Raw genomic sequence first — 12,518 nt, forward strand, 5'->3', positions numbered from 1 at the left:
AAAAAATGTAATGTGTCTATATAGATTTTATTAGTTTTAGCTATTTTAGTTCATCAAGCTAAACTAAATGCTAATGAGAAATGTTGGCTTGGCAACTATTTAATTATTTAATTTCACTTAAAGTTTATTTTATTTCAAGTAAAAAAAAAATATATATGGTTTTACATTCAGTTTCTATAATTATAATAATCCTGATTGAGGCAGACAGTTTTTACCAAAAACGTCTTTTATGATAGAAACACATTTACCGAAGAATTACCCTTCACTCTCAGAAAAAAAGGTACAAAAGCTGTCACTGGGACAGTACCCTTCAAAAGGGTTCTAATATGTACCATTTAGGTCCTAATATGTACACTTTTGGAACTAATATGTACACTTTTGGTACCAATATGTACCTTTGAGGGACTAATATGCACTCTTTAGGTACAAAGGTGTACCTTTTGAAAAGGTACCGCCACAGTGACAGCTTTTGTACCTTTTTTTATGAGAGTGTTGATGCGCAAACAAAAAAACTCATGTGACTTTTGTGATTGGACAACTGGACTATCCAGCGGACCAATCGCATCACAGCATCTCAAATGTCGTTCTGAAATGCCTGATGTCTGTCATCAAAATGATTTGGTCCTCCCAGATGCATCTCACACATTAGGCATCCGAACGAGAAAAAAGATCACAGATTGCAGCAACTTATATTTATATTACAGATATTTTGTACCAATTTCCCAGGAAGTGAAAAATTAGGTCTCTTGAACACATATGATGGAAACAATGCTTTAATCGCAAATAAGCGCTATTCCAATTATTCAACATTCACAACTATTCATAGCAATTTTTGAGACATTAATATCACTGCACGTATCTAATTCGTAACTATGAAGTAACTAATAAAAAAATTCTAATAAAAAAAAAATATTTTCCTCTATTTTTCTGCTTTAGTTAGTCTGGTTTACAGAAAGTCTGTACTATCATTTGTATTCTCACTTGTAAATCATGTTGGAGTAAAGAGTTTGCTTAATGAATACATGTTAATGTAAACAGTCACACAACGATAATTTAATTCCTCTCCCTTCCATCATAAATATTCAGCACAGATGGTTTCATATTCAGCTGTAGTTCTAATATGGATTTTCCATTACAGCTTTAATGTTACATGTACTTCACATTAATATGATTAATCGCAGTGATGTGCAATTGCAGACTGTTTCACAACTGTACAGAATTACACTGAGGTTTAATAATGTCTGTTAAACAAGATCAATCATGTTCAATATTAAAACCAGGCCACGCTTTTTACCCTAGTGAACGTTTCACAGCACTACATTTATTTAGGAATACATTTCTGTATAGAGACATTGAAAGTCTTGACTGCAAACATTTGAACAATTAATGGCAAGGGGGAAAAAATTGTTCAACAACATTTATTGAACGTATAATGGGGCAAGTTGTCACAATGAGAAGCTGCTTATTATTTGCACTGATTTAAAAAATAATGCCTTGGTAGAAATGAAATATCTAAAGTAAGAAAGTAAAAAAAAAAAAAAAGTATGTAACTGTATTATAGGTCATTTAACAGCAAATATATGCATATTATATACTGTAGTACCAGTCAAAAGTTTGGAAACATTACTATTTTTAATGTTTTTGAAAGAAGTCTCTTATGCTCATCAAGCCTGCAGTTAAAAAACAAAAACAAAACAAAAAACAGTAATATTATGAAATATTATTACAATTTAAAATAATGGTTCTCTTTTTTAATATACTTTAAAATGTAATTTATTTTTGTGATGCAAAGCTGAATTTTCATCAGCAAGTACTCCAGTCTTTGGTGTCTTATGATCCTTCAGAAATCATTCTAATATGCTGATTTATGATCAATGTTGGAAACAGTTGTGCTGCTTAATATTTTTTTTATAACCTGAGATGCTTTTTTCAGGATTATTTGATGAATAAAAAGTTAAAAAGAACTGTATTTATTTAGAATAGAAATCTTTTGTAACAATATACACTACCGTTCAAAAGTTTGGGAACAATAACTATTTTTTTAAAAAGAAATTAGTACTTTAATTCAACAAGGATGCGTTAAATTGATAAAAGGTGATGGTAACGATTTATATTGTTAGAAATGTTTTTATTTTGAATAAATGCTGTTTTTATGAATAAATGCTGTTAACGTTTTACTCATCAATGAATCCTGAAAAAGTATTCCAAAAAAATATATTAAACAGCACAACTGTTTCCATCATTGATAATAACTGAGTATCAAATCATCATATTAGAATGATTTCTGAAGGATCATAAGACACCAAAGACTGGAGTACTTGCTGATGAAAGTTCAGCCTTGCATCACAAAAATAAATTACATTTTAAAATAAATTAAAAAAGAGAACCACTATTTTAAATTGTAATAATATTTCATAATATTACTGTTTTTTTTTTTGTTTTTTGTTTTTTTAACTGCAGGCTTGATGAGCATAAGATACTTCTTTCAAAAACATTAAAAATAGTAATGTTTCCAAACTTTTGACTGGTACTATATATATATATATATATATATATATATATATATATTTATATTATGTATAGGCGGGCATTTATGGCTGTATTTTAGCAGAAGAAATGTAACTATAATGCGGTAAGTTGTCAAAATGGGAAGCTACTCATTGTTTGCACTAATTTGAAAAGAATGCCCTTTGTATTATAAAGTAAATATCTTAAGTAAAAAGTATATGAAGCTAATTAATACCAAAAAAAGTATTTTTACTATTATTAATATCTAAAAGTTTTAATACATTTAAAATGTCTCGCTTTTAAACTAGTTATAAATGAAAAATTGTCGCATATTAGCAGAATGAATGCACTAATTTGTAACATTATTTGCTGGATTGCATTCGTCCCTCAAACACATGATCATCTGGAGTCGCCGGGAGTCTGTTCCTCTTAAAGCGAGTCCTGCCTTGTGTTTTAATATTCCTTAGAAACCTCCACTAATCCTCAGAGACAAGCGGGAGGATTTCATCAGCTCTGCATATGTCTCATCTCATCTCAAACAGATGTGATGTTGCTGGCGACAGACAGTAATCGTGACACATGGAGCGCTGGGAGACCCGGTTCGCTGACGGCTGGAAACAACGCCAGGGCTTTTGTTCCTGGCTGGTTTGTCTGAAGCCTGTTATGGGAGGATAAAACCTGGGTTTGTTTTCATCGGCTGCTAATACAGATGCCACTTCTGAAGATCAAACTATCCGTGTTTCCCATATGGCTCTTAAAGGTTAAGCACTTCGGTGGGAATTAGTTCTGAGACGTATCGGTGTCTGATCGCCACACAAATACCTGACAGAGTTTATATGAGGTTAGAGAGAACAACCCTCTTTACAAGGTGGAAAGATCAAAGAATGATTGGATCTGACAAACCAATCCACGATCGCTGCAGATTCAAGATGATACAACCGCTTTTCATCATCTAATGGCCTTATATAAAGCCATGTTTGCATTCAATATGCATCTGATGGTCCATGAACGCTCTATCCATCTGAGACTGAAACTACAAGACTGAATCAGATGTGGGATAAAACTACAGTAAACATCTTTAAGCTGCCTCAGAATACATGCGGTGTGTAAGGGCTCTGGAGGAGAATTGATCCGGGCCACAGACGTGGATCCCTGAGGATCGGATGGATCAGACTCACACACACTCATTAGTGAGCAGTGTGTCCTGGGTAACAGATGCTGCTCTGGTGAACGTGTGGACGCTTTACTCAAACACTAGACGTGCAAATTAAAATTCAAGTGCACACACACACACACACACACACACACAGAGACGAGCTTTAGTTAATTAAACACACTCATGTGTGAAGAACACTTTAATTTACAGTTGTGTAGTGGACACACACGCCACCATCTGAGCCCTGACAAACACACACTTACTCCTGATCCTCACACACATCCAGTCCATGATCTCGGTTTCAAACCCTAGTGAGCTGTCTACATGAGCAACTCCCTTCTAAGGGGACGTTCACATTAAACATGCGTGCATAAGATTTGACTTGCACTGATTTAGTAGAGCAGAGAAGTCATACTTTAAAGAGGGCATATTGGCATATTAAGTCTTAATTTTGTTTTTGAGCTCTACTAGAACAGGTTTTCATGCTTGAATGTTTAAAAACACATCATTTTCCTCATATTCTCCATTGTTGCGGCTCCTCTCTTCCCAGTCTGTCAGTAACGCTCTGTTTAGTTCCTGTCTCTATGAAGCCCCTCCTTCTGAAAAGCACACTGTGCTCTGATTGGTCGGCTGGAGCAGTGTGTTGTGATTGGTCGAGCGCTTCGAGTGTGTTTGGGAAATGTCCCGCCCCTTCCCATAACACACTCGCCAGTTTAAACGCCAGTTTAACACACTACTAACTAACTCAACCAGGCCCCGCCCCTTTATTCTGCCTATTCATTATTTAAATGAGGAATATTGTGACGTGTTCGTTCCCGGAAGAAACTCAAGACGACAATGGAGGCCTTTCAAGGAGTTTAGAAAAAGTGACACTGATATAGAGAAGAACTTTGTGACTTCGCAGAGATTTTTTATGTTCAAACAGCAACATTACACACTAAAAGATGAACCTTTTTAAATACAACACAAAGAGCTATTGTGCTTCTTTCTAGTTTCATCTTACAGGTCAGGACGTCCGTATCCGCTGGAGGTGAGAAGTAAAAGTCGTCAGCCCAGATATCAACCTCAGAGTTCATTATTTGGTTGTTTCCTGCTCCATTTCTCACAGACACACACACACACTTTCTGCACACACTGTTCTTCATTGGTCTCATACAGTGAGAGTTGATTGTATTGCCTGAAGATTCAGTGCCACTGCTGCTCTAATGTAGTTTGGGAAGATGAGACATGCCTCTGAATTGTTATCATTATTGATTGAGTTTTTCTTATCTTTCCTTAGCTAACATCAAATATCAACTTTATACACACCTCTGTATACCGTGTGTGCTCCAATGAGTCCAAACGGTTGAGAATCATATCAAACCTGCCAATATCATGTTTGACTCAACATAAAAAGAAAGAAAAAGGATTTTGCATAAAGAAAATAAAGCCCATTATTTGTTTATTTTTGGATTGTGGCAATATAATATAATATATATTTTTTATATTTCATAGGTATTACATATATATCATTATTTTAATACAAATAGTGCTATATTATTTAAACTTATACATGATTTAAGTATTTATAATAGTAGTATTTGTTTGTATTGAGTTTAGTTAGTTTAGTTTTGCAATGTCCTTGATGTTTTTTTTTAAGTAAAAAAAGGGGGTTTAAAATAGGTTTCATTTTTTATTTGCAAAATAATGCTAAAATATAATATTATTTTTTATAAAAATTATATAACACAGTAAACCATGTTTTACACTGAGCCGATATTAAAATGTAAATGAGGTGCATTAAAGATGTTGGTCAGAGTTGCCATACCTTATTAAAAACCACTCACAAAATTTGAGTTTGCTATTGACCAGAAGCAATGCCTGATGTGAACCACTCCTCCAACACAAGATCTCAAATCAGACCACATCAACATCTAAACCTCAAGCCAGCTGTAGAGTACGGCATGGTTTGGAGCCGCTTTTCTCCCTCAGGTCCTGGAAATCTTGCTATCTTCAACGGAAAATGAATTTAAGTTTGCAAGCACATTATAGTAATAAGAGTGGACATTAATTAAAAGAAAGTAAGGCAATCTGTCTGCCAGCTGAAGGTCAACAGAAGTCGGTGACGCAACAGGAAAACAACCCAAAAAAATGGACTAAATCAACAATGAACGACTTCAACAGATGAAAAAACCTTCTGGAGAGAAACAATCAGAGAGATGATGTGCTATATCACCTGAAAGAGCGAGAAATCTCAAGAAAACTGCTCAAACCAAAGCCCTCTGGTGCTAAACTCCTCCTGACCAAGTCCAGGTCTGATGCACAATTACAGTAAAAACTCTATTGGTTATAAAAAATTAAGTTATATAATTTGCTAAATTGCACAGCTATCCAACTGCATCCGCATACATACAGTAGGTCACGTAAAGCGTTATATACTACTGTATATAGCAAATCTCAACAGCCTCTTTTTATTTTGTTACAAAATGTAACAATATTGTCGCCCAGCTCTTTACATAAAGTTGGGTTACACTTTATTTTAAGGTGTCATTGTTACAGTGTAAATATATATTTAAGTACTGAGTAATAATAATTAACTACATGTACTTACTATAGGGTTAGGGTAGGATTAGGTTTGGTTGAGGGTTAGTTGCATGTAATTATGCATAATTTTCTGTTATTGCTATGGTAAGTACATGTAAGTAACAAGGTCACCGTAAAATAAAGAATTACCTAAAGTTACATATGTCCTTGTTACATACGTTACATGTACTTACCATAGTAATAAAAGTAAATTATGCATAATTACATGCAACTAACCCTCAACCAAACCATAACCCTATAGGAAGTACATGTTGTTGCTTAATATTACCCAGTACTTAAATTTTGCAATAAAAATAAAGATTTTCTGTAAAGCTGCTTTGCAAAAATGTGTATTGTGAGAAGCGCTATACAGTTGGATTTGAATTGACTAAATAAGCCATTTTTGTTTGTTCTGGTTCTAGTAATATCATATCTCTCACCTTAAACTCCGTCTCTATGTTGGCGAGTCGTGCGAGTTCGTTGCTGAGCTCCAGAGCCGTCAGTACGGGATCTTCGCTGGACAGCGACAGGTAGGCGGCACTGGCGAGCCCTTTGTACGCGTTCATGCGCGACCTCGAGTGACTGAAAGAGTCGCGTCTCTGTTTCTCCGTGCACTCGTAGCACTTGCAGAAGTAGTCGTGCGGTCGCTCGATCCTGGCTCCTTTCATTAGCAGGATGTGTACGATCTCGTACTCCTGACAGTGAGCGGCCAGAATCACCGGCGTCACGTCGTGCGAAAAACGCGTCCCGTCCTCGTCGTAGGCGTAGAAGTCGTCGTCCCTCAGCTCCTGCTCCAGCGGGCTCAAAGTCAGTCTCAAACCGCCCGCGAACGCCGGATGAGCCAAAATGGCCTCCACGATTCGCACGTAGCCTTTGCTGATCGCTAAAAGAAGCGCGTCGCCCACGCGAGCCATTCCGTCTTTCTTCAGGAGGAGCTCGGTGACCTCCAGGTGCTCATTGCCGACTGCCAGCTGTAACGCGTTTTGACCCATGTAGTCCACGCAGTTGAAGTTGAGTGTTTTGGACTCGTCCAGCATCTTGCGGACGACAGGAATGTTCCCGTACTCCGCAGCGTCGAGGAAACGCTCCTCCTCCACTGTGAGACTGGAGCCACGTTCGTTGAACATGTAAGCGGGGCCTCGGATGGCCTGGCGACGGCCCTTCTCTCGCAGGGTGGTGTGCCTGCGATTCATGACCTCTGACCTGAGAGAAAAAGTTTAAACATAAATTAGTAAAGAGTTAGTCGCAGTACATATTATTTGTAATGAGATACAGAATATTCAATGAAGAACTTGACTTCATCCATCAATAAGTTAAAGTGCCCCATTACACTGTTACCTTTCATGCAGAGATGTTTGTGAATGTAAAAGCTCTTCAAAGTTTCAAAGGCCAAAGTGCAGATAAATAGAGTTATTGTGTCCCAAAAGAAAGAAATGATTCTGAACTGCCTGAAACAAGTTGTCAGTAATTCCAGTCTTACTTCCTGCATGAACCTATGTGGGTGTGTAACTAATTTGCATAATTCCAGCCTATGGTTTTAATTGGCTGTCCGTAAATTACACCTACTTTGCCCCGCCCACAAACACTATAAGACCAACGCTACTTTTGCGTCATCGAAGGGCAACGCCCCTTTTTGGGGGAAAACAAACGGATTCCCCTGTGAACAGAACTCGCTCTAGATCTGCAAAGTTTGAAGTTTCTTGATAGCAAAAACATACACACAAAAACATGGCACAAACATACACACACTCTTTGCCGACCGAGGACCGCGAGCGGTATTTAAAGAAGCTACTGGATACGGGGTTAAAGATGTGTCCCTTTGAAATGGTCGAAAACTGGATTAATGACCCCACGCAGTGGCCAAATGTGGACTACTCAGACGTCTACCACTATCTCGTGGAATCACCAAGTAAGTAGCCTATTTTTCTGTCATTAACACACTCACAGTATGACAAACTAGACGATGAGGCCATGTCAAGAGGAGTCGGTGGTTTACTTGGATCATATTTCACTTGATTTAAGCTATTGACATAGTTAGCTGCTAGCAGATAAGTTACGTGATTAGCTCTCACTATGCTTGGCTGTTAACTGATTTTACTGTTGAAATAGTGGCAGGCTAGGACTAAAGTGGACTTAGCTGGTTTCTGCTTGTGTCTAGAAAGTGCTAAGACTTTGAAAGTTGTAAAAAGGTTTACCTAGTACGGTAAAATATATATGGGACCAATGTATGTTATGTATGTATAGGGCTGTCAAATTGGATTTTGTGACATTACGCTAGCTAGACTATCTAGCCTAGAAGGCTTGATCTACTGCCGTTCGTGTTGTTACATATAACGTTAGCCCAGAGCAGTGGTCGTCGAAAAGTCATATAGGCCTAGTGCTAATCTTGATAGAGCAGACACCACTATAGTCAGAAATGATAAACAATGTAGGCTATGTAACTGTTTGTGTCTGACAGGCCTGTACACATCGGAAACAATGAAAAACAAAAGGTCCCTGGAGGCCCATAAGTTTTTCGTCAGTGGTTGGGTCCAGGCTGTTTTACACATAAAAACAGACAAGTGCTTTGTTTTCAAAAGCAGTGTTAAACCTTCTTGGAGGGTGACTAACAAGCCCCACAACACCTGGGTAGCTGTGGAAAATAGTGGCAAAGTTAGAGCAGCTCACTGCGACTGCATGGCAGGGTAAGAGATCCATACCCTACAAAGCAAAAAGGCAGTAACTACGCAGAGTGCAGAACTGAGAAAAATTACTTTAAAGTTATCCTGTCATCCAGCTTAAGTAGTTGTAGGTAGATTATTGGACATGTGGCTGTTTTGTTACTTTATATTAGCTTATTCTTTGTATATATCAATCCTCATATTTAATTTGATATTTTACCCCTATTTTGCAGTTACTGTATTCTTGCTTTGTATTACTTACCAAAAACGTGGCACCATACCAAGGAAAAAGGCAGTAACTACAGATTCTCCTAAAACTATTACCATTTTCTCCAAAACGACACACATTTGAGATAAGATGTTTTGTCACATAACAAAGGATGCCTTGAATGTCATGAAAATGATAATTCATTTTTGACCAAAAATACAGTTACTGCCTTTTTGTTTTGTAGGGTAGGAAAAAAAAAGTGGTTGACTTGTGCTCATGTTTTCGTGGAATTGACACTGTCTTTTTTGTTTTTTACCCAAGACTAGGGGAAAGCTGTTCCCATGTGGGTGCAGTTCTGTATAAATTGGAAGCTTCAGTCCGCCTGGGCATCACCACCACTGTAAGTACCAGTATAGCCTGTCAATGGAACGCTGTTTCTACAAAAAAGGTTGAGCCATCAGAAATCCACTCAATAGATTTTGGAGGCAGTGGCAGGAGAGTCATAGGCAAGGTCAAAAGACCCATCCCCAAAGCCTCAGCAAGCCAACAGGCACAATTTTTACAAATGCTAGACGAGACAGGTGAATGTCCTGTGGTGCTGAGTACTTTCAGTAAATATGCAGGCTCCACACCACACCACTCCTCGTGGTTTGAAACACTAACCTTTACCAAGGAAGAGGCAGACAGAGTGGAGGCAGAGACTGTAATGCAGGCAGCCTGTAAGGCCTGGCGCAGGCACCGAGTAGGAAGAATCACCAGCTCATTTGCTCACACTGTTCTTCACACTAACCAAGAGAAACCCTCAAACACTGTAATCAGAACAATCATGTCAGAGGCTAAAAACATAAATAGTCCTTACCTTAAGTGGGGAAGAGACAATGAAAAACATGCCCTAGAGACCTACAAATATGCACTGGGCATTGGCCCAGCCACTGACCAATTATCTACCAACATATTGACAACTGAAGATGTATGCAAAGTGCATGAAGGATTAAGAGTGGACAGATCAGGCTTTAGAATCAGCCATGAAAGACCATACTTTGGTGTATCATGTGACGCCTATGTGTCATGTGATTGTTGCGGCAAGGGAGTGGTGGAGGCAAAGTGTCCGTATAAGTGGGCAGGTCAGCAGTCAGTTAGCTGGACAGATGATGAGAAAGGGCACCTTTCCACATTGTTTTCTTTGAAGCCCAACCATGCTTACTACACTCAGGTACAGTTTACTCTGCAAAGGCAAAGCTATACACAAAGAAATCAGTAGCTGTCAACAGAATTGTGACATTCTTTAACAAATACTGTAGGCACATTTTAATAATACTTCCTTTCCCTCTTCCTCCTTGCAAAAGGTTCAGCTGCAAATGTTTGTGTGTGCAGCACAGTATGCAGACTTTGTTACTTGGACCCCACAGCAGACCACCATCTTTAGAATCTTAAAAGATGATGAATTCATTCACGGAATGGTGGACGTGATCAGCAGATTTTGGGCAAAACACATCCACCCACGATTGATGACAACAGTGCTACAAAGTGAGGTGAGAAAAATAATAATCTTTTTTAAATAATCTATAAAAAAATAGAGACACTATTGAACATATTTTAGTATTTATTGAATAATACTTTGTGACATGTTTACAAGTGCTGCACAATCTCTGTACGAATAATAGTATTTGTTCTTGAAATAAAAATATATATATACAAAAGAAGTGTGATAAACCAATTTTACCCTCACAAGGGTTTGAAAACCAGACATAACAAAAATGTACAAATAACAATAAATACTACTTTAAAGGGATTGTTCACTCAAAAATGAAAATTCTGTCATCGTTTACCCACCCTAAAGTTGTTCCAAACTTGTATGAGTTTCTTTGTTCTGCTGAACACAAAGGAAGATATTTGGAAGAATGTTTGTAACCAAACAGATCTTGGTTCCCATTGACTTCCATAGTAGGAAAAAATGTATACTATGGTAGTCAATGGGGACCGAGATCTGTTTGGTTACAAACATTCTTCCAAATATCTTCCTTTGTGTTCAGCAGAACAAAGAAACTCATACAAGTTTGGAACAACTTGAGGGTGAATAAACGATGACAGAATTTTCATTTTTGGGTGAACTATCCCTTTAAGTATATATATATATATATATATATATATATATATATATATATATATATATATATATATATATATATATATATATATATATATATATATATATATATATATATATATATATATATAAAACAAGTGCTGCACAAACATTTACACGTTTGTTAACTGTTGCTTGCCCTTGGTTTTTGTCCCGTGCAGACTGAACCAGAACATATTTTAGTATTTATTTAATAATACTTTGTGCCATGTTTACAAGTGCTGCACAAACATTTACAAGTTTGTCAACTGTTGCTTGCCCTTGGTTTTTGTCCCGTGCAGACTGAACCAGACAGCGAGGGAGTGGACCGTCAAGGATGTGAAAGCGACCTTTCAGCACACCAATCACCCGCTCTGTAAGGACGACAACAACAAAAAAAGGAGCGCTTTTGTAAATTGACTTTTCAAATAAAACGGCATTACAATAATAAAATAATAATTTACTTACCAATATGAATCCGGATGTTTGACTTCCTACGAGACATTTCCACCTCTCTCCCAGGTAACTGCTTCCTCCCTTTTGTGAATGATGGTGTTATCAGCTCGACACCGAGTAGGGCAAAGTCATCCTGGAGTGTAAACCCCCTGTCTGCCAATATCTAGAGATAAAAAAAAATCCACCATAATATTGCATTGTATTTACTTTGTTCTGCTTTCTCACCAGAGGGTGGTGACATGACACCCTAATCAAATGACATGCATGTGGTTAGTTGAGATACACGTAATTCCAAGTTTACCTGATCACCTGGAGAATGGTACACTGAGGACAGGAATCCTGACTGTCGAACAATATGCACATCAGAGGCCCTTCCTCCCCATCCATTTGACAAAAATGTAATGCTGCCAGATGGACTGCATGCTATTAAATATTTCACTGTTGTCCATTTCTTGTAGTTAGAGTATGATTTTGCTCTAAGAAAGGATACATAATAGCAATGACATAGCCTTTTATTTCAATATGGGATGTGAGAGTGTGTAAAGACATTTCTTGTGACACTCACCTAGCTTTAAGGTTGCTGGGGTACTCTGTCCTGATTTCAAAACAATCTATGATTGCTGTGAGTCGTGGGAACTGGGCCTTCATTTCTGGAGGTATCATTGAAAAACATTCCCTATCAGGCCAGTGAACTAAAAAGGAAATTTTCCCATACATCAGGTCAAGCCATCGGATAAAAATTTGCCTGACAGTTGTTTGAGGCATTTTCAGAACGTGACTTGAGAAAAAAAAGGATGGGTTTTGACGTAGTTTTATCAGTGTAATAAACAGCTGGTCCCGTGG

General features: G+C 37.6%; 2 protein-coding genes and 1 long non-coding RNA gene across 4 annotated transcripts in view; 1 reads left to right on the top strand and 2 right to left on the bottom strand.

The window, feature by feature from the left end:
* The window catches only part of trpc7b (transient receptor potential cation channel, subfamily C, member 7b), a 73,389-nt gene that overhangs the window by 47,336 nt on the left and 13,535 nt on the right, over positions 1 to 12,518 (bottom strand). The window contains exon 2 of the mRNA XM_079892070.1: positions 6,667 to 7,429. Coding sequence (XP_079748196.1) covers positions 6,667 to 7,429 — 763 coding nt within the window. The remainder of the gene's footprint in view (positions 1 to 6,666; positions 7,430 to 12,518) is intronic.
* LOC307171068 (uncharacterized protein) lies at positions 7,858 to 12,122 on the top strand. Of its 2 annotated transcripts, XM_079892446.1 has the most exons (5): positions 7,858 to 8,135; positions 8,685 to 8,910; positions 9,416 to 9,494; positions 10,441 to 10,626; positions 11,522 to 11,694. In XM_079892446.1, the coding sequence occupies exons 1-5, from the start codon at positions 7,955 to 7,957 to the stop codon at positions 11,597 to 11,599; spliced, it is 750 nt and encodes a 249-aa protein (XP_079748572.1). In that variant the 5' UTR covers positions 7,858 to 7,954; the 3' UTR covers positions 11,600 to 11,694. The 2 variants fall into 2 exon arrangements, 1 of the variants encoding a protein (XP_079748572.1); XR_013823488.1 differs by lacking the exon at positions 8,685 to 8,910 and having other exon boundaries at positions 11,522 to 12,122.
* Positions 11,449 to 12,448, bottom strand: LOC307171069. The gene is made up of 4 exons (XR_013823489.1): positions 12,241 to 12,448; positions 11,977 to 12,151; positions 11,688 to 11,838; positions 11,449 to 11,593 (listed from the first exon to the last, which is right to left on the bottom strand). It is a non-coding gene; the product is annotated as an uncharacterized lncRNA (long non-coding RNA).

The sequence above is a fragment of the Squalius cephalus genome (genome assembly GCF_949319135.1).
Source record: "Squalius cephalus genome assembly, chromosome: 14".
In the NCBI taxonomy this organism is placed as follows: Eukaryota; Metazoa; Chordata; class Actinopteri; order Cypriniformes; family Leuciscidae; genus Squalius; species Squalius cephalus.